Here is a 21,419-nt window from a genome sequence, read left to right on the forward strand (position 1 = left end):
ATCTCCTCTCAAATTATGCTTTAAGCAGCTCTGCCTTGCTGATTGTCAATTACTTCCCCTTTGTTTGGAGAAAGACTGTTTTTTTTGGGGGCGGTTTTCTCTCACACCTCTTCTCTAGAGTTTTTTGAAAGCTCCGGCTGTGGTCTGTCTTAAGTCAAAAATGCTATTTGCACATTTCATAATCTCAGCTGATAGAAGCCAGTGGAAAATAAATACTTTAGGTTTGGATCAAGCCTATAAAGTAGAAATACTTGTGAAGTTCCTTTCAGGACTTAAGCCAAAATTTCAAAACTGCAGAGCACTTGTAAAAAACAGAGCTGTCAATATATTATTCTCTTTTGGGTTTGTGCTAAGTTTTTTGTTGGGGTGGTTGAGTTTAGGGGGTTTTTTTCCTCCCAAAGACAGCACTAAGAAGAAGTAGAGAGCCTTCTGGTATTCAGTTAAATGACAATCTCTTAGGTTATGTGTTTTTTCTCATTTGCATGGGGAAGCTCTGTATGCATTTTAATAAATAATTGTAACTAGTGAAGCAAAGGGGTTTCTGTCTTGAAATGGCAAGTGACTGTGGTTGTTTTCTTTCCCAATCTGTTTCACTCAGAATTGACTTTCACTGTTGTTGTTGAAAATTCTGGTGGATCCAGTTTTAAATTTCTATACCTTTGGCTTGACGTGGCATTTTACATGGAACAGTGCAGTGGGCAGAAGGCTGGGTTTGCTGTGGGATACCTGATCACTAAGGAAGTGTGTTTTGTAATTTGGGAAGTAAGATATGGGTATCTTACTGCAACCTGTCAGTCAAGGGTATAGTCTTCAGTCTTAGCAGAGTTAGCCAGCCTGTTTATCCAAAAGTAAATGTAGCATCAGCAAGACACCGAGAGGAATTCCTGAACACTGTCTTGTTATGTTTTCTATTTAAATCAGTTGTGGAGACATTCCAAATTGCTGCTCCAGGCCTGCTGCACTTTCTTTAGCAGTCAACATGATCTTCATCTCACTTGGCTTCAATTTCAGCCCATGCCTGCAGCACCCCTGGTTCCTTCCAGTGCTGTGCTGAGGAGGGGAAGGGGCACTGGCAGGTGAGGAAAAAGCAGGAACCCCCCAGCAGGTTAGCCTGGGAAAATCAGAATTCCAGGGCTAGCCCTGCCCAAGCTCTGCAGACAGAAACTTGGAGCTGGAGGGAGAGTGAGCAAGGCAGGAGCATGAGACTAACTTTGCTAATAAAACATCCAAAACAGCTGTTTTACTATTTTGATGTCATTTGGTATAAGTCTAATACTAAACTGCACTGAGCTATCAACCATGTCACTGCCATCCCTGTGTCAGCTCTTTGGAAGGTGTGGACTTTTATCTCCGAGAGTTTAAAAGATAACCCCCTTATTATTAAATAGACTGTAAGTAATGCTAATAACTGCTTCCCCACTGTAAATATGATAAACAGACTGTTGAAGCTCAGTGTCACTACTGCAGAGCCCTTTGTTTGGCCTCTCTTCTGCTGGATGGTTGTTGTAATTATAATAAAATCCTGCCTTTCCAGGGCCAGGGGGTAGAACATATGTTCCTTTGCATGCCTGGCTTGGCAACTAGACTCCTCCTGAGTGTTTTTCTATGTGTTTAACATGTTACTTCTGATGGAGTTCTGGTTAAATTTCAACCAGAAAAATCTAAATTTCTAACACTTGTAGTATTCTCCTTTTACTGAATTTTATTGTTTGTATGCATTGTAGGCATAAATGAAATGAATGGCTAGAGCATGAAATGTGGGGAAAGACCCACAGAAACGTAAATAAATTGAAAGAATAGTCATGGCAGGTTTACCTTGTTTGAAAATGCGGCTTAGCTTATTGCATCAGTACATTGGATGCCCTGAGGGTGAATTGGGAGATTGTTCTTCCTTGCCATGAGTAATTGATGGAAAAAGTGTAAGGAGTCTTGCCAAGAGGGTGGTGGCACAGTTTTCCCAGGCAGGGTGAGATGGGAAGTACTGGCCAGGTGGAGTGGCCAAGTGTTTTCACAGAACAGATTTTATAGGTCAAGTCTTATCTCTCCATCTCCTCCACGGAGATTGATAACATGGAGTATTTTTCACAGCAGCCTCCTCCATGAGCATTGTGTATGACTTGTCAATGTGTGGCCATAGAGAACACACTGGAAAATTTTATATAATGAACTTCCAGTTCTTGTGAGTTGAAAACCAGCAGGAGGAGGCAGCAGCCAGGCTGCCCACACTTACCCCTTGTTTGGAGGAGGAAGACTTCTCTTTGGCACAGCAAACTGCTGCTCCCTAATCTGTATCACACATGGCTAGTGACTTTGAAAAGGGATGTGTGTGTGGAAAAAATCATCTATGCCCCTGTGTATTTCTGTAGGCTGAGTGAAGCACCAAAGGAAATGCCCATACTGCCTCTCAAAAATCTGCAGAGAAAGTGTGTCACTCTCATATCAACCATGAAAGAAACCACAGCTCCTGTGGAAAAACAGGGTGCTGTTTTGTGTTAACTTTGTGCTGATTCTGTTTAGGGAGACGGGGGTGTAAATGAGGGCTGTGTTCCTGCAAATCTGCTTTTCAGGGACCCCTTGGAGCACTCTGTTTGGGAAAGCACTCCCTGGCCTGACCATTTGCTCTCTCTATAAGGCTTGTAGGACACTGCAAACTGGTTGCCAAAGGTCTGCCTGTTAACCTCCTAGTCTGGAAAGCTGCATGGGTGAAATGCTGTCTGAGGAGAGCCTTCCAAGACCCCAGGCCAGGCCAAGTTTTCTATACTTAACATTGCTGTTGCCACAAGAGCAGCAGATGTTTGCACAGTAGACAAACAACGTTGATGATAAAGCAAATTGACCTTTTTTGGAACAAGCTATTTGGAGCACATTCCTTGGGCAATTCTTTCTTTCTTTCTTTTTTTTTCCTTTCCCCTTTTTTTTTTTCCCCTCTCTTTTTTTTTTTTTTTTTTTTTTTTTCCTGGGGCTCTAACTTTCTTCCAAAAGCTGCTTGGCTCTACATTGACATCTCTGCTAGAGGTGATAAAGAAGTTACAGAGGAGGGAGGTTTTACAAACTTTTCCACTAATGCTGATACTACAAATCATTTAACCTACTCCAAACCTATTTTTGTCGTCTTTATTTGACTGAAGTAGTTATAGTGATGTTTATTTTTCCAGAATCCCTATGGGAACCCTGGAAAATTTCAGAACATAATAATTAAAGAATGACAGGCCTTTCCTTGCAATATAAAGTGAGGAAGAGCTTTGTGGTTTAAACAGCTATGCTGTTGCTTGTTAGCAAGAAATTTTGCCTTGTACTCTAGCCAGGCCTATAATGGTCAAAAAATGTTGCAGTTGAGAACTACATGTTTGTTTTCAATCTGTTGTTTTTCAAGTTAAAAGACTCTAATGGCTTGTTTTAATTTGTTTAGTAGTAGTAGTCAGTATTTTAATATTTGTATTCAGTCACTTAGTGTAGCACAGTTCAGGCTGTCCAAGTTAAGGCAGTACATTTTCTTATCACTTCTTCTACTGCAATCACTTTCTTTTAAGGAATAAAAGATTCTTGAAAGTTTGGGGAATCTCTGTGAACTTGAGTGATATACTTGTGTTGAAATTGCATTTCAGCAGTATTTAAAATGTAATATTAAACCTATATTTTAATTTTCTAATTCAGTATTTTGAATAAAGTTATTATAAATGTAAAGCAAAAGTAGCACTACAGTGAAAATCTCAGTGTTATATGGCTGCACCTTTACTATTTGGACCTAATGCTGGGTTTTTTTAATTGTAAGCTGATGTTCCTCTAGTTGGAACAGATGTAATTCCTGGGAGAGGATTGATTCCTGCTATCTGAAAAACTTCAGAAAAAAGAGACCAGGTTCAGATTTTGGAACCACTGAGATTTTTAAAGGGTTTCATCTGTTGTACCACGAATCTTGGTAGAGCTGTGCTGTAAACATAAGTCCCTGCATTTTTGTGTCATTATTGTGCTGATGTGGTTTAGAAAGCTACTTTGACTAGGATGAAAACGTTTTGTGGGGGTTTTTAGGTATCAAAACTACTGGTAGCTTGTGTCTTGACTCAGTTTACAGGGTTGCTTTGCTGAATAGAAGGTAGTATGCTTCTGGACAAGGATGCTGTAGTGCCTTGAAGGGCTGCATGATTACTCTTAAGGTTCTGAATTGAATTACAGGGTTTTAATAGGATTATTTCATAACTTTAGCAAGAGAAACTTCTGAATTCTAGGAGAACCCAAACTTGGTTTCTTACATGTGTCTAGGTCTATTTAACTTGGTTCTTACTTAGGGTCATTTGCTTTTGGAGCTTTTGAAAACATTTCCCCATTTCTGTTTAGAAATGTTATTCTGAACAAATTGTTCTGCAATACGATGCCTGCCACAACTCTTCCTGCAAATAAGGCTGCACTGATTCCATCAGCCTGTGTGGAGAGAGAAATGGACAGAGATGGGTTTCTGTACCCTGAAAACATAAGCTTATAAGGTTTTTATGGGCCTTGTAAAATGGTGACTTTACAATGTGCCTTTTTGGGGTTTTGTTATTCAGCAATGTGATTGTCAGTGCTTTGTCTGTTACAAAAATACTGTCCCCTTTTCATAGATGTGAAACTGGGTGAAGTATCTCAAGTTGCTTGTTTGGGATCATTGAGCTAGACTGCCTTTGAGCCAGAAATTGAATTTGTGTTTTAGAGACCCATCCCAGTCCTGATTATACAACCTTCTTGTATGAACCATATTTGCTGAACTATATGGTTTAGTAATAGGATTTCATTTGTGTAAAGTATTAAATGTGCCTTTAGAACAATAATTTTATAAAGAACTCCTTTTCCTGCTAAATTACTTCAATTTTTTTTTTTTTTTTTTTTACCAAGGGTTGTGCTATGTGTGTTTTGCAGTAGAGTTATCAGTAACTTGGATGATTTGCATGCATACATAGAACATGTATTAGTGAACCATGGCTGGTTAAATGTAGTGCTAAATGGGGCTAAAAGAGAGGAATAGTGCTCCTGAGACTGTTTTACTGCAAACACTGCTGGGGTTTTACCTATCTGGAATACAAAACATTATTTTGCTTACTGCTTTCAAATATATTTTAAAAAATAGGGGAAAAGAAGAAGGAAATGAAGCTTAACTTGAAAATGCATTCAGTTTTTTCACTGAATGTGTTAATAATGTCTTGAGTGCAACTGTTCTTCCTTCCAAACCCAAGAATTGACTATTAAGTGTTCCCTTGAAGAAGTATTTTTCAAAAAATATTGCATCATACATTGTGTAGGCCAATATTGCCCTTCCACTTACCATTTACCACCATTTTAATTTCTCATTGAATACAGTATTGTGTGGCTGATTGGCAAGTAAATTAATAATTGTCCAAAGTGAACTCATTATATTAGGCTTTGCTTTTGCAACCAGAGTTATATAGCACAGAGGCAGTGGATGTCTGTGAACTCAGAAGGCTGTGGAAAAATACAGTCAGCTTGACTCCATATTTTAAATTAAAAGAAGGCAAAAGCAAGCTTACTTTGTAAGCCTTTTTCTCACAGCAGTTTTGACTTAGTTCTTATTTAATTATTTCTAGCTTTAAACTTCATTATTTTCCTTTAGAATAAACAGGTATATAAGCAAAATGATCCCTTCTTTTTAGGCCTCTGCATGTATTTTGTGTTACTGTTACCTTGTTCTTTGATTCTTGCGTGGGTTGTTTTTTCGGTTTTTTTTAAATTATTCTCTTTTTCCCTCTTTGTTTCAGCCAAACCTTTTACATCTAAAGTGAAACAGATGCGACTACATAAAGAAGATTTTGAGATTCTGAAGGTGATTGGTCGAGGAGCCTTTGGGGAGGTATGTGTGAGAAGGAGGGTTTGGATAATTGTCTTGCAAACCTGTAGCACTGAGGAGAGACAGTTCATAACAATACACTGATGTACAGGTTTTTGCATTATTTAGTCATAACGGATATTATAGATCCTCCTAATGTTTGATACAAGTACATCTTGTTGTAAACATTCTTTGACAGCTCTTTTTAAGTATTGTGAATTTTGAGAGCAGGCAGGCTCACATGGATTGAGAGACCATGTTTCAGTAGCCTGAGGATAAATCATTTGCTTGACTAATTCTTTCCAGTCAGGAGGTGAAGATCAGTGTGTAACTGATGGTATAGAAGTCTAATAATTGCTAACTTTCCTGATAACTGTATATCCTGAAAGTAGTTTTCAGCAGCTTAAATAGCCAAATATTGACAATGACATTCCAACAACATAGAGAAATTTCTCTTTTCCTGTCATTTAGTTTCCTATTTTAATGAACTTTTGAATATTTTTCCTGTATTTCTTTTAAGAATTTCAGCAGATATTATTTTCCTTTTCAGTTGTCACCTATTGCTGTCAAACCATACAATTTTTTGCTGCTTCTGATGAAGCTATCTCTTACTTGAAGTTGCCAGACAAGTCTGTTGATCACTAGGTTGAGGAAACTGTAAAATGTTAGCTTTCTGACCTATTTTTCTTAATTCTTTTGGGTGCATGAGCTTTTTTTTTCCTGCAGAACACTGTAGGAAGAGCAATCTAATGTACAGCAGTGCCTTGAGTTTTTCATAGCCAAATATACTGCAATGTAGTGTGCAAAGCTTCTGCAGGAGGTACTCCATACTGCCTGAAAATACACGTGAACTTAAAGAATAAGAAAAATATTTTCTGATCAAAGTGTTGATTGCCTTTGGAAATGGAAGTTCTCTGTGGTAGGAGAGGATTTCTGGAGGCTCTGGCATGTGACAGGGAAGAGTTGTTCTCAGGTTCACTTACATGTTTGCATCTTGAGTGAAGATCAGTCTTTGCTGGTCTGTGATTGTGGAAGAGCAGACTCCTGTAGGCAGCATGTTAGGAAGAGAAATTTTTACTGTAGTGTGTGCCACTATGTACTCTGATCCCTGTGTGCAAATATAATCATTGGGCAGCTGTAAAATTGACAAAAAAGGTAGTATTTATTTAGCTGCTTTATCACTCTTGGTTTTGGTCCATCTGGAGTGAAGCTTCTTTATAAAGGAGACTGAAGGCTGAAGTTACTCATGGATAATTTATCTTTAGTCTAAACCTCTGCCGCAGAGAATGTTGCAATCTCCATTTTGATGTAAACACTTCTGCTTAAAAGATTAGCCTTGGTCAGTGCTACCATAGGAGTTGCAGCTGAGTTACAGATTGTGTTAAATATAAGAAAAATCGCTGATCTTGGTGCCCTCTTGTCAGAAGGATCATCCATGAAACCTGTTTTTAAGAGAAGTCGTTTTTGTCTGCTAAATCAGCATCAAACTCCACAGCAGCTGAACCACAAAGAAACCGTGGTTCGTTCTCAGGAAGTTCTTTGTGGTGAATCATCCCATGAACAGTGAGAATGTAACTTTCCCCATCCTCTTCTGGGGACAGTCTGTGGGATTGGTTAGTTCTTCTCTTCTAGGAACAGTGTTACTTTCTAATTCCTTATCTGAGTAAGGTAGCATGACTCTATTAATTGTCAAAATCTTCGGTAAGGGGAAAAATGAGCTTTTTCAGTGAAGATGTTTGGGTTTTTATATTCTTAAAGTAGGACTTAATAAATATTTGGAAGGATATGTGTCTTGCTGGTTTAGTAAAGACAAGTTCTACACAGACATTTGTCTAAGAAAATAAGTTCTATATGAAATTGCTAATTTTTCTGTAAAATAACCAGTAAATATCTAAAGAAAATTGAAAAAAGTACCACTAAATTTTACTGCTACTTAAACCACCAAAAAACTATATTAATATGAAATTGCACAATACTTGTATTTATTGAGACAGATTAAGAAATCTGAAAGAATGTATTTTCTTTCCAGCAAACTATAAATGAGACCAAGGTTGCTCTAGGTTACTGGGAGGGGTAATTTTTGTCTCCTGAATCAACATAATTCTGAAATTCTGTAGACTACAAAGTTAGTGCGAGTTTTCTTTGGCACAGTCTCAGACTTGTTCTTATTTTGATTTTACGCTACTCAATTTCTTCAATTTGCATAGTCAAGAAATATTTCCCTTTTTGTTTTTACAAGTTTAATGCAGACAAAAAGTAGTTTAAACTAGTTATTGCTTATAACTGTAAGAGTTCATTGTTCCTAGTTTTTGTTTTTCCCCTTACCCTTTTTTCTGCCTTCTGAAAAGGCTTCCTTTTAGTCAAATTATTCATATGCTCCTTCCCTCTGCATGCATGCATTTACTTATTTACAATTATATCTAAGAGTGCTGTCTTTAGAAAACACAGATGTTTTGCTTGGGGGAGGAGCAGGATTATCATGGTAAAATTAATAATGTGGGCTTCAAGCAATTCATTGTGCTGCCTCTGAGCAGCAGGGTTTGAAAAACCTAACTCAAAACAAAAAGACTTTAAACTTGGGAGCTGAAAAATGCTGCTAGGAAAGGTGAAGCAACTGGACAACAGCTCTTAGTGGTGTCCCTCAGCAGTAAAAAAGTGCAGCTTAGTGAATCTAATACCAAAATTTTCAGTTGATTCTGTTATAGCTTTGAAAAAAAATCACTGCATGCTTATGCTAGCAAATATTAGGTTGTTATGTTGTTGATGTTTTGAAGATGATGAATTTTGTAGCTTGAGAATGAGCTAGTTACTCCTAATTTTTGTCATACAGTTACAAACAGTAACATTCTTTCTTGTCTGCTTTTTCTTACTGGACAGGAAAACCAATGCTGAATCTTCTTGTCTAGTTTTATTGTTTTTCTCTTTCTTTCAACTTTAACATATTCTATTTTTTTTTCTGTCTAAGGCTATTGCTTTTTAAGCAAAGGGAAAGTGCAGACAAATATCATAGAGACAAATAGCCAAGCTTGGGGCAGAAGGTGTCTGACAGCATGCCAAACTAGACTGCTGTTTGTGGGAAATATGGAAAATGGTTGGAAGACAAGGAAAAAAACTTCATATCTGGCTAAACCCAAGATGTTTACATCAGCACATACCAATCTTTTTTTTTTTCTTTTTTTTGGGCTGCTCACAGGGAAATAAAATTTATAAAAAAACCCAACCTTTAAAAAATCTAATTTTAAGAAGTTCCTGTAGCAAGACACTTCAGGATCACTAGGACAGGAATGATTACTCTTTCTTCAGTCTTGACAGCTTCACTAGGGAAGGGAAAAGATCAAAACAAAACTCTGTCTGTATTTGTGCCTTTGTGTAGGTAGTAAATGCTCTGTGTATATGTAAACACTGCCTAGATTTGTAATCATGATTCAGATTTTTTTTTTAATTACTATTAGAAACTACATCAGTCTGCTCAATGCTGAAGTGTCAGGTTTTGCTTTCAAAGTCTTGGAATAAGCATTTTAGAATTTACTTTCATAAAGCACTGAGACACCCCCAAAAACATGCTGTGATTGCAGAAAGATGGTGATGATGTCTGTGATCTTTTGTGTGTGGTGGTTATTGATATGGAATAACATTAATGGCTTTCACAGACTAAAAGCTTCAGACTGATTGTAAACACAGCTGGTAAACACGAGGCTGTTTTGGTTCTTCAGTCGCTCCTCAATGCTGTTACACATTTGCAGAAGGTACCAAGCCCTTGTTCATGCCACAGAGGGCCTGTGTTCCAAATCTTCACCAAAGGCAGTGCTGTAGCTCCTGCAGTTGTGTCCAAGTGCTTGCTGAATAGGAGACTGGAAATTTAGGCAGCTGTGCAGTGTTACTGTGTGTCTTTGAATAACCAAGTCCTTTGCAGAATAACACAGCCTTGCACTGAGCATGCCACAGGCAAGAAATGAAATCCCGAAATTGGTCTTGAAATACTTGTATTGTATTATGCCTCTGGCTGCTTCAACTCCAGTGGTTAATGGTGAGGAAAAACTTATTTCCCATGCTGGGCAGCAGGAGCTACTCAGCTTTAGTAACAGCAGCCTTTTAATTTTTCCCAGCAAGAGTCCCAAAATACTTAAAGATCTTTGGGGCACAACTACATTGTAGCTTCATACCACAGGCTGCATGGCCAAGGGTGCCCCTGTCATCCAAGTTGTGTAGGATACAGTTTGGATACTGATTAGGTGCAATGTTGAGGCTTTGTCCTCCTGCCACTTCTCATTAGAAATTGATACATATAATGGCTTACCAGAGCTTCTAAGATTTAGATAGTATGGCAAAAGGATAATCAAGATCAAATCCACACTCTGGGCTGTGTATCACTGCAAAAGGCTCATCTTTCCCTCAAAAAAAAAAATTGTGATTCTCAGTCATGGGTTACCATGCACAGCATGGCAAACATTCTCTATGAATTAAAGTTATTGTATTATAGGCTAAAGTAATAATCCATTTTTGTATTTCAAATCTGAAAGCTCCTTGATGGATTCTAAATGTGAACTTGAACCTCATGTGAGGTAACCTTTAAAAATTTTAGTCCATAAACTAGTTCAAACAAATAAATGTAATACCTTTCTGTCTTATATCCTCTTTTTATCTCCCTGCCACTGCCTCCCCCTGCAACCGCAGAAGGCAGCAGTGTCAAGAGCAGGGCTGATAATGTACATATGGGAAGTGACAGCTGCTTGGTCTGTGAGTCTACAGCTAGGCAAGAGCTACACTGTGAGATACACATTGGTTTAGACATCAGAGTATTGCAATCCTTCAACCTGTGCTTTTGCCTCGTTTGTGAAGCTGCTGCAGCTGATGACACATTTGAAGATGGTTCAAAGAGGTTGGCATGGCACTTCCTTCAAGCTGTCTGATCCTGTATTTTCTTTTCTGTTGTCACTGTCTTCACACATTGCTGGTTTACTGATTATGGAAGAGGTGAAAGGAATGTAGGATTCAACCTTCATTTGTTTTTGTCACTGGCCTGCAGGATAAGATGATGATAATCTGTGTGACAGCAGGTTGGTTTGTAACCAGATGCACACAGAAATAAACTTTTGTCTGGCTTAGTCTTAAGATTCCTTTGGAAGGGAAGAGGCAGAACAGGATACTTGGAGAGTGGTTGTTAAAATGTGGTGATTGTTGAACTTTTCAGTAGTTGGGATGACAATGCTGGTGTAGTTCTGATCAGCAGGTTTGAGTTTGTGGCACGTTCATACCCATTTTGGTTAAGACACTGAGCTTTCCATACCCAGGGAAGCCTGAACTGTGAAAAGAAGTTTGTGTAAACTTCTTCCCTCCCTCTTTCCTAAAAATACTCTATGTTAGCTTATATTATAGCTAAACAAAACTAATATTCTCAGAAAAGGATGGTGTCAGTGAACTTCGTTAATTTATTATTACAGAGGCCTATGGCATCTAATGTTTCAAAAGCTATGAGAAGAGGATGAGCAGCTGGGCTGGCTTGTTTTGTTAAGTTTTACTTCTCTAGAAATTGTGCATTTTACTGTTTCCCTGTTGCTTACAACAGATATCATAAAGAGCTCATTGAACTTCAGGTGGAAAAATGTGAAGTCATACTATCTTGGAAGAAAATCTAGTGCATTATTTGAAATGAGAGTGGAAGTTGCTTTATGGCAAATCTACAGTTTTGTTTGTTTTTAAAACCAAAACCACATTGTTTATCTTGATTTAGAAGCTGCTGTGCTGTTACCTTTTTGTTGAGGGCTCTAAAGTTTAAATTACTGTGTAGCACTTAAGTCCAGGAATATAAAGCATAGAGCCAGAGAGCTTCATGTCAGCATGATGCAGCAAGAAGTGTGATGCTAAGAAATGCCAGTTTTCATTGACAGTCACCTAGAAAAAAATTATACATGGGGAAAGTGTGATACATAAGGAAAGCTTGCAATAAACTTGTATTTTCCTGTACTATTGAGGTGTTCGTCTTGATGGTGTGGTATTTTATGCATAGTAAAAATGTGTCCAGAACACTTAAAAAAACCTCCAAAAGGGCAAGGTTACATAAAAATGAAAACAATATCTATTTTCTTGTTGTAATTAATCTGTTTTTCATTTCTCTTTTCCAGGTTGCAGTAGTAAAACTGAAAAATGCAGATAAAGTTTTTGCCATGAAGATACTTAATAAATGGGAGATGCTGAAGAGAGCTGAAGTAAGATTGCAGTAGTGTTTTCCATGATTGTGTCCCCTCTTACTTTGCTGAATTGTCATTTCTCTGTGCACAAGTCTCCATGTTTATTAGAGGGATGGAGGAAGTGCTTCACTATTTACTGGCAGTATAAAAATTAATATTGAATAAGCTCAAAGCAATTCATCAGAAGGGTTTAAATGTCCTGGAATCTTGACTTCTTTGGGGCTGAATGTTTTTGACATTAGGCCTTTTCTGTAATTGTCCAAAAATTATCAACTGCCCAAGTGATCTTTTAATGCATTTGTTCAGTTGGGAATGTAGTCTTGAGCAAGTATTTTCCATGGTGGAAGATAGTTACTGAGCTATAAGAAGGTAATTGCTGAGCCATAGCTCATCAAGCCTATTAGTTTCTCAGTAGTTAGAACTTAGTAAAGGCCCAATGAGTGGACTGAAAAATCAGAAAGATAAAAGTTTCAAATTAATTAGAGTGCATGTTTTCTAAAAATGGTCATCTGCAAAAATATGCGATAAAAAGTTCCTCATTATAGCTGGAATCCATTCTGTGTCTGAAAAAGGTGGAACAACTCCTTCACCAGCCTTGCTTTTGCCTTAGCTGTCTACTTTCTTTATACAACTCTGCTCTTCACAAAGTCCTTGGTATATTTCCCTTGGATTCCTTTGAAAAGAAGCTTACAAAATGCAGCCTGCACCTGAATACTTGTGTGTTAATTTTAGATGGAACATGTATCTTACTCTCTGATTTGCTTTGAAATTCTTCATCTATGCATACTAAAAATACACTCATACAGTTTTTATTTGAGACCTCAACTTTGCTGCTCTCAAGCTGCCTTTTGCTGTTCAACTGCTTCCAAGTTTATTCTGATTTCCGCATTTATGTTTTAATTACGTCTTGGTAGGAAGTGAGATCAATGGGAAACCATCACACTCTTAAAAAAATGTATTCAGACAAATTAAAGCCAATTTCTGATGTGTGCACATCCTGTCTCTTTTAATGAAAATGTTATCACATCAAGAAATATAAATGGTTTGCAGATTGTGGTTAGATGTGCACAATGTGTTTCCTTTTTATCCAGAAATTATTCAGATACTGAGCAATCTGGCAGTAGCCTTGATACAAAGAGGCATTTCTCTCCAAGACAAATGTCATTACTGTAAGTTTTATTATTTCACTGAAAAAGAAAAGACCAGGAATAAAGCTCCACTCTGTTTTTAAATGTACCCTTTTAAAGTGAGTCTGAAAACTGTTTCTTTTCATTAGCATACAGTTATAAATAGGTTTCAAAAATTTTTCTCTATGCAAAGTATTAAAAATACTCTTTCCCATGGGTCCAGCTGAATTTCTAAAAGTCTGAACCATTAGCCTAAAAAGAACTACAGCAAAGTTTTTCCATGTATTTGTAACCCATGGGTATATAGTGGAAAGAGAACCATCTGGAGTGAAAATGCATTATAAAGCATGACCTTTAGCAACTGTAACCTGTCATTTTTAAACATTCATGAATGCTGCTCTTACTGCTGATGGGGAAAATGACCCAATTTGGCTCTGTTAGCAGTGTGCTGCACTAACACTGAGATGCACAGGAAAATCATGCAGTCCAAAACCACAAGCATATAGACAGATCTATATATTCAGATATATATATATATATTAATATTCTATCTATTAATGGACATAAGTGTCGACAGTGTGGGGAGTGGGAGTCAATTGTAAAAGCAGAAAGGGAGTATGTACTCAAAAGAGGCTTGAGAATGCCAGAGTAAGGTTGAGGACTGCAAGCTCTGAGTACAAAAACTTTGTTACTGTAAAATTACCCAGGTTGCAATGTTATTTTTTGTATAATAGCAGAGGATAAATTTTCCAAATACTTGCCACTGTTGAGATGGGCTGTAGAGCTGGGAATGTTACTGATACAAGGAGTACCTGGAAGTGTGTGACATCTTGCTGTTACACTCCCAGACCTGTTACCCTGAGCGTTGACAGTCACTTAGAGTTACACGTGTGCCATGCTGGTGCCAGATGAGGCTCAGGAGAGAGCAGGACAAATATCAGGCAGCATGGAAGCAGTCAGCATCCCCAGGAGGTGCTGACTCTGAGCTGTGAGGACATGAGCACCCAACAGCAGAGCAGGTCAAATTCTTTGCTGCTTGAAGGCCATGATAACAGGAGAGATATGACCACAGTACTGAGTTGGCTTTGCTGTGACAGGGTTGGAGCAGATGACCTCTGGAGGTCTCTGCCAACAGTTCAAGGAGACTGCCTAGGGAAGATGAAATGTAATGCTGCAATAATGGAAGGCACAAAAAAGGCTTCATTTTAAAAAAGCCTCATTGAGCCATGTTACAGTAATTAAAAGAACCACTGCTACTGTCTCTTGTTGTTGTTGTTGGATTTTTTTTTTACCACTTCTACTCTGGCTGTTGCTGTCTCAGCTGTGATCTACTGTGATAGTAGCTTGCTTCAGCTCTAGGCATGCTGCCCAGAGGTGGGTGTCTGGAGTGCTCAAGGAATGCACAGTCTTTTGTCAAATCATGGCAAAAACAAGTGGAATTATATAAACTCTCTAGTAACTAATCCTATTAATTGTGTCATAACAAGTAGAGAAACTACCTGTTATTCATCCTTGTGAAAACAAGATTTCATAGTTATTTCTCTCTGAAATATGTCAAGAGTTTACAAACAAGGAAGGAAAAAAATCAATTTGAAGCATCAAACAGCTTTTCTTCCTTCTGAAGATGATCCATGCTCAGTCTCCTACCCCAAGTCTATTTTTCATTCAATAACCTTTGAAGGTATTTGTTTGAAGTATGTCTTGCTATTTTCTCAAATTTCACTGATTTATCTCCTGCATTGTGCAATGATTAAAGTATGTCACCTTAATTTTTCCTGGTATCCATAGTTCTTACTCACTGTATTCACCAAAATAAGGACTTGTGATGGTTTATTTGTTTGGAGGAAGGAGTTACATGCTGCTCTGTTTTTGCTGCATGTATTCTTGTGCATATCTCAATCTCAAATGATATACTTTTCATTCTTCACTTTCCAAATCTCACAGCCAGCAAAAGCCATGCCAGAAGTCTGCTATTTTCCTATTGGGTTTGGAAATCAAACTGAAAAAATAAAAAGCTAAGGCTTGAATTTCCTTTAAACTTAGCTGTCTCGAAGATGGAAGAGACAGAGCAGGGTTCAAAATGATGAAACATCTTTGTGAAGAGCAGAGTGTGCTGGAATAAAATACGGTCTGTGTTTTTCTCAAACTCTCCATCTGCCTTCTAAATAGAGCCTGTACAATATTATTCTTTCCTTTACACTATTGTTTAGATCTCTTTTTTCTGAACAAAACTGTGCGTTGGCTTTGTTATTTGGTACTTTTTGTTTTCTTGTGATATTTACTTCAGAACTCAGTCCCTTCGAAATGTTATGGGATTTCTTTGCTATAGTTTCTTTTTGACTTTTCATCTGTTTGGTGATTTTTGTCTGTTATTCTGCAATGTTGTTTCTGCTGAGGTATTTTTTTCACTACTCAGGGCAACTTGCAAGACTTTCATTGGATTAAATGCCTTGCTGCTTTGCACTTAGTCATTTTCTTCACCTTTTATCTTCTTTTGTTTTGTACAAACCTGTGTTCCACAATTAAAACATTTGTTGGCAGTTCTTGTTCCTCCTCTGTTCCACTTGATATGAAGGCACCTCCTGCCTCCTGTTTTTCTTTCCAGTGTATTGAGGAGAAACCTCTTGGGATGTCTGATCAACAGCTTATACCTGGCAAGAGCAATATTTGCTTCTCCCTGCTTTTCTTGAGCAAGGGGTGTGGAGAAAGTGGTTAATGATTATCAAGTGATGACTACATGGAGTTTTTGGCAGCTACTTTCAAATGAAAAGAACTATGTGAGAACTGAAGTGTAAAACTAGGCTAACACCATGATGAGATGAAAAAACAACACAAGACTCCAGATTCCAGCTCTCTGACTTCTAGTGCAGTTGCAATTATCTAATGCCATTATTGATTGTTTTTCTTAATCATACATTGGTATTCTGTCATTATTGATACATCAAGATTTTGACATTTTGGATGATGGGAAGCAGCAGCTTATTTATCCCTTTGCCTCACTTAGCAGTACAGAGAAGTACAGCTGCTTAAATTTGAAGAAGGTGGTCTCTTCTCATGTCTATTTCTTTTTAGATTTTGTCATATTGGGATAGTGTAATAAATTACTTTTTAACTGAGAGGCAGTTTTGATTTTTTCCCCCAAATATATATGTCAAAACACAGTCAACTTCCTAAATGTTTTTCTTTATATATTTTACCTAAAGGCTATAATTATTTTTCTCCCCTTCAGACAGCCTGTTTTCGAGAAGAGAGAGATGTGTTAGTGAATGGAGATAACCAGTGGATCACAACATTACATTATGCATTCCAGGATGAAAACTACTTAGTGAGTATTGCTTTAATATATATATATATATATATATCTGCTTCGAAATGCAGAGTCTTGGTTGTGGTTTGAGACAGAAAAGTAGTTTACTTGTTAGTTTTGCACTCTGGACCATACAGACCATGTGAGGATCTGTGATTTTTCCATAAAATTCTGAAGGGTGGAGATTGGTCAGAAACTTTGAAAGTTTTGCTATAAATACCTCAGGAAGGCAGGTTTGTTTTCTAAACCACTTTCCATTTGTTGATAAAACTTGGTCTATCTGCATATTCTTTCTTATAATTTGTCATTCCAGTTGAATTGGATTCGTAAAAGTGCACTTACTAACACAGATTTTCTATTTTAATTTTTCATTATTAACCATGCTGATTACTGTTTTACAGAGAGAAATTGGGAGTAGACCTGTTTTGAAACAACTTAGTATTCTGAGGACTTAAACTCAGTAAGCTGTAACGAAACAATAAAGCAACAAGAATGCCACTAAATGCTCATAAATAAGAGTTGGAAGCTGTCTCTTTTATGTTATTTAAATTTTGATGATTTTGAATGCCTTGCAAAAAGAAACTAATATGTGGAAAAGTGGCCAATTTTCTATAAATTCTTTCCCACTTAAAAAATGTTTTGGTTGTGATACAGTTTTGGTAATATTTATACCTGAAAAAGTAAGCAACTTTGCATTGATGGCTTTAGATTATTTGGGTTGTATTGCCCTGTGCTTTGGATTCTCTGTCATTAGCAATTCTAATAATTTTTTTTAATCTACTGTACAGCCACAGTAGCTTTTTCCTCCCATTCTGTCCAATACAAAAAGTGCTATACAGGGAACTCTTGCAGAGTGATTTGTAGTGTTTTTTTGCCATTATATTGCAATTTCATCTGTCAGTTCAGGTGCCTGGGGATCCATGGATTTTGGTAGATTTGTGTAGAAATGGGGCTCTGCATTTGTAGGTCTAACTGTTGGCCTAAATACCTCCCAGCCAGCTTCTTGCTTTGTTAATGTGGACAGTAAAAATAATGTCATGTATTGTGTAATATTGATCTTATCATTAAGAGCATTTCAAGGAAAATATTATATATTCCAGAACAGCCTGCTAGAATTTGTCTTATTCTTGCCAGTTTCCTTGTTTTCACTAAGCACAGAGCAGGTTCTGTTTGTCATCTTTGATAGTCTGCTGACAGGAGCTAGTTCTGCACCTTGCTGGGCAAAAATATGAGAGATACTCAGAGTTTGTATCATCACTAGTTCTCCATATACTTTTTATTAAAATCACATGTAACACAAGTGGCTTTAAAAAAAAATATCTGTGTAGATTGAGTAGTAGATATGATTGTGCAGTGACTGTTGCTTGCCTTGAGATGGACCTCAGCAAACTGGAGAGAGTGAAATCTCATGAATTTCAGCAAAGGGAAAGGCAATGCCCTGCATCTAGGGTGTGTAATAAGAGAAACCCAGTACATGCTGGGGCCCAGGTGATTGGAAAGGAGCTTTGCTTGAGGTCCTGGTGGATAACAAGCTTAGCCATGAGGCAGCGATGCACTCTCCCAGTAAAATAGGCCAGGAGTATTCTGGGCTCAAGGAAAAGTGTTGCCAGCAGGTCAGGGGAGGTCCTTCCTCTCTGCTCAGCCCTGCCCTGGCTGCACCTGAAGTGCTGTGTCCAGGTCTCTGTGTCCAGGTCTGAGCTCCCCAGGGCAAAAGAGAGATGGAACTACAGGATCAAGTCTGTTGTGAGGCCAGAAGGATGATTGAGACACACTGGGGCATCCTTCCTGTGAGGACAGCTGGGATTCCTCAGCCCAAATAAGTGGAGGATGGAGAAGGGGGTTTATCATCAACGTGTGTAAACACCAGAAGGAGGGAGTTGAGACAAGGGAGCTGGATTCCTCCCAGTGATGCCTGGTGAGAGGACAGGAGCCAGTGAATACAACCTGAAATCTATGGAGTTTCATCAGAACACAAGAAAACCCTTCTTTATTGGGAGATACTCAAACCCCAGCTGGAGACAGTCATCATCAGCCTTTCCTAGCTGACCCTGCTTGAGCAGATGAGCTCTGGAGAGGTCCCTTCCATTCCAAATGAATCTGTGATTTGGGATTAAATGCCTGTGCTAAGCTTCCACTAGCTACTAGAGTTTAGAGTTCTTAAATCTATGCTTTTTCTTTCTCTTGGGGAGATGGTGCTGTCATACACTCGTATTTTGAGAAGTATTTGGGACTTCGATAGATCCGGAAGATTGTGTACATTTAGAAAGTATTTTTATTATTATTTAAAAAGTATTTTTAAGGCTTTATAAAACCCTATTTTTTTATATGAACATGGATATTTGACATAGGATATTTGACAGAATTTTTTCATGTAAAATTTCGGTTTTAGATTTAACTGTAATTCTTGCACATGTATTTAACTTCATTTGCACAGTTAAATACCCTGAGTTACAGTTTAAGTGTTGGCTTATTCAAGGTGTCAGTGGTTTTTGTGTCATTAGGCTACTATGTTGCTCTTACAAACTTAGGAGGAGGTGCATAATCCTGTGTTTTAAGAGCCAAAATTCCATTATTCTGCTATATCCAGTAGCTGAGTTGCAGAGGTTTTCAAAGTGCTGAAGAATGAGTGCAGAGATCCCACATCAGTTAGGAGAATCTGAAGAGGTTTTTTTCAATATATACATTCAAAGCAATAAGCTCAGCTCTTGGAGATGCCTGTGCAATGCATCACTTAGTAATCAGTGTCTGAAGTTCCAAAGGCCTAATGCATTTTCTAAAACTGCAAAACACAAGAGACTTACACAATCAGTCTTGTTCCTGAAGGAGTGTAGGAGCACCACTGAATAGAAGATACTTATCTTCCATAAGGATTGTGAGCATAATTTAAGAAGTTCATTATTCCTGTCACAAAGCAACAAATGAAAATTTGACTATCAACACATTTAAAATCTTGTGGAAATGGCTTTTGTGCTTTCCTATGCACTTGGAATCAATGATGATGCCCATGTTATTCTGTATCAAGCTGTTAAAATCTTTGTTCATCACCTTTATTGTTATGGAAAATATGAGGGAAAAGAAACAGGTGTAAGATTTCAGCCTGCCCCTCATCTTCCCTAGAGTTGGCATAATTTTGCAGATTTTCTTCTTCATATTTTAGCGTCTTTTTCTAAAAATGGGAAAGGCAAACATGTTAGGGCAACTAATATAAATAGTCCCTTTAGGCTGTATTGTCAGAATTTTAAAGAAACAAATTGGGGTATACATTATTACATTTTCAATATTTTTTATTATTTATGGTCTTCTTAAGAATCACTGCTTCAAATGCAGATAGGCTGTGTTCCTAGGAACAGCTCTAAGCAAAAACTCTCAGAGAGTCTAGTGAAAATTTATTCCCAGGGGTGTGATTTGATTCTTGGGGCTGTCCTGTGAAGGGCCAGGAGCTGGACTTTGGTGATCCTTATGGGTCCCTTCCAGCTCAGGATATTCTGTGATTCTAATTAACCTGTCCACAATGATGTTTTGAAATAATGTCTTAGCAGTGTGTGTTAAATTAGAATGTTAATAATTAGTTTTTTAGCTATAATTAGCTTTGATTTTTTTTTTCTTTCCCCCATTTGGCCTTCCAGGCACTGTTTCATAATTAAAAACAAACTAAACTAAGCTAAAATATATAAATCCTGAATTTCACACTTAAGTTTCACTTTTTCCAGTAATTTTAATTATGTTGCTAAAAGAAGTGGCATTTTATTCTGTAAATACAGTAAAATGCAGAAAGGCTCTGATTTTTTTAAAGTTTTTGCATCCACTTTAATGGCTGGCAAGTTTTGTGTTTCATTAACATATAAGAAATCAATATTTTTCTCCATCCTTTCAATTAGAGAAGGTGACATGTTGTATTTTATGTTGCAAGGTCCTGTATCATGTGTAATGTCAACAGTTTCTGGAATTATGCTGTGGGTCACTGGAAGTCTCTCAGACTTTGCTTTAATCTAAATAATCTTTAGATTAGAAATGCCTCTCTAAATAATCTAAAAACTTTGCTCTCCAAAGTAATTCATTTAATGGTAGAAAGAAAGGGAAGGGAAAGCCTTGAAAATTAAGGCACCGTAAATGAGATCACAAATTTACACTCTTGTTTCATTTTTATAGGTCTGTACTTTAAACCTTTACTCCTTTAGCTGTCTAATAAAGAGCATTGTTTTCATAAGGGAATCCAGAGGATCTAAACATTTCATGTTTGGTGATGGGACTGTGGATGAAGTTGATACTATTTTGTCATGAGACTTACTATATTTGGAGAGGTATAAATATGAAAATTATTCAAGTAGGCTAAATGCTGAACTGCAGCTGAAGTTACTACGGGTTTCAGAGCACCTAAGCATCTCTTTTAGTTTTTTCATGTCCATAATAATTTTTGCAGTGAATTAGTTTTTATGCTTCAATGAATATTTTGTCCTTTATTCACTCAATAAATTGTAATTTTTTTTCCCCTCACTCCGTTCTCTTACTGTTCCCACTCCACAGTACCTGGTTATGGATTACTATGTTGGAGGAGACCTGCTTACATTGCTCAGCAAGTTTGAGGACAGACTCCCTGAAGATATGGCTCGTTTTTATTTGGCTGAAATGGTGATAGCCATCGATTCAGTTCATCAGTTGCATTATGTCCACAGGTAAGTAATTAAGAGCTCCAAATTCCTGTTGGAGTTATGGAGAGTTACTTGATGGAGTGAAACAAGTTCCTGTTAGGAGATTTTAAGTGGGTAACAAGTGCTTGCTGTGCTAGTGAGCAGGACAGAACCAATCTCTCTGTATGTTGTGGTTATTGGAGCTGTTGATAAACTTGTACATACGGTCAGGGACCTGAATGAACCTCCACATGCATCTCATGAACCTTGCACACTGGTGTGTTTGAGTTAATGATTCATAATTTATAAAGCAAAACTGGAAACCTGTTTGTGAAATGTGATCAACTTTGAATA

At 37.6% G+C, this 21,419-nt stretch overlaps 1 protein-coding gene across 9 annotated transcripts in view; it reads left to right on the plus strand.

The window, feature by feature from the left end:
• CDC42BPA (CDC42 binding protein kinase alpha) overlaps positions 1-21,419 on the plus strand; it is a 181,685-nt gene that overhangs the window by 52,609 nt on the left and 107,657 nt on the right. For all 9 annotated transcript variants that reach the window (XM_064415340.1, XM_064415332.1, XM_064415331.1 and 6 more), the window contains exons 3-6: positions 5,748-5,839; positions 11,938-12,021; positions 16,360-16,455; positions 20,962-21,110. In XM_064415340.1, coding sequence (XP_064271410.1) covers positions 5,748-5,839; positions 11,938-12,021; positions 16,360-16,455; positions 20,962-21,110 — 421 coding nt within the window. The remainder of the gene's footprint in view (positions 1-5,747; positions 5,840-11,937; positions 12,022-16,359; positions 16,456-20,961; positions 21,111-21,419) is intronic.

This window comes from Passer domesticus, chromosome 3 (genome assembly GCF_036417665.1).
Source record: "Passer domesticus isolate bPasDom1 chromosome 3, bPasDom1.hap1, whole genome shotgun sequence".
Classification (NCBI taxonomy): Eukaryota; Metazoa; Chordata; class Aves; order Passeriformes; family Passeridae; genus Passer; species Passer domesticus.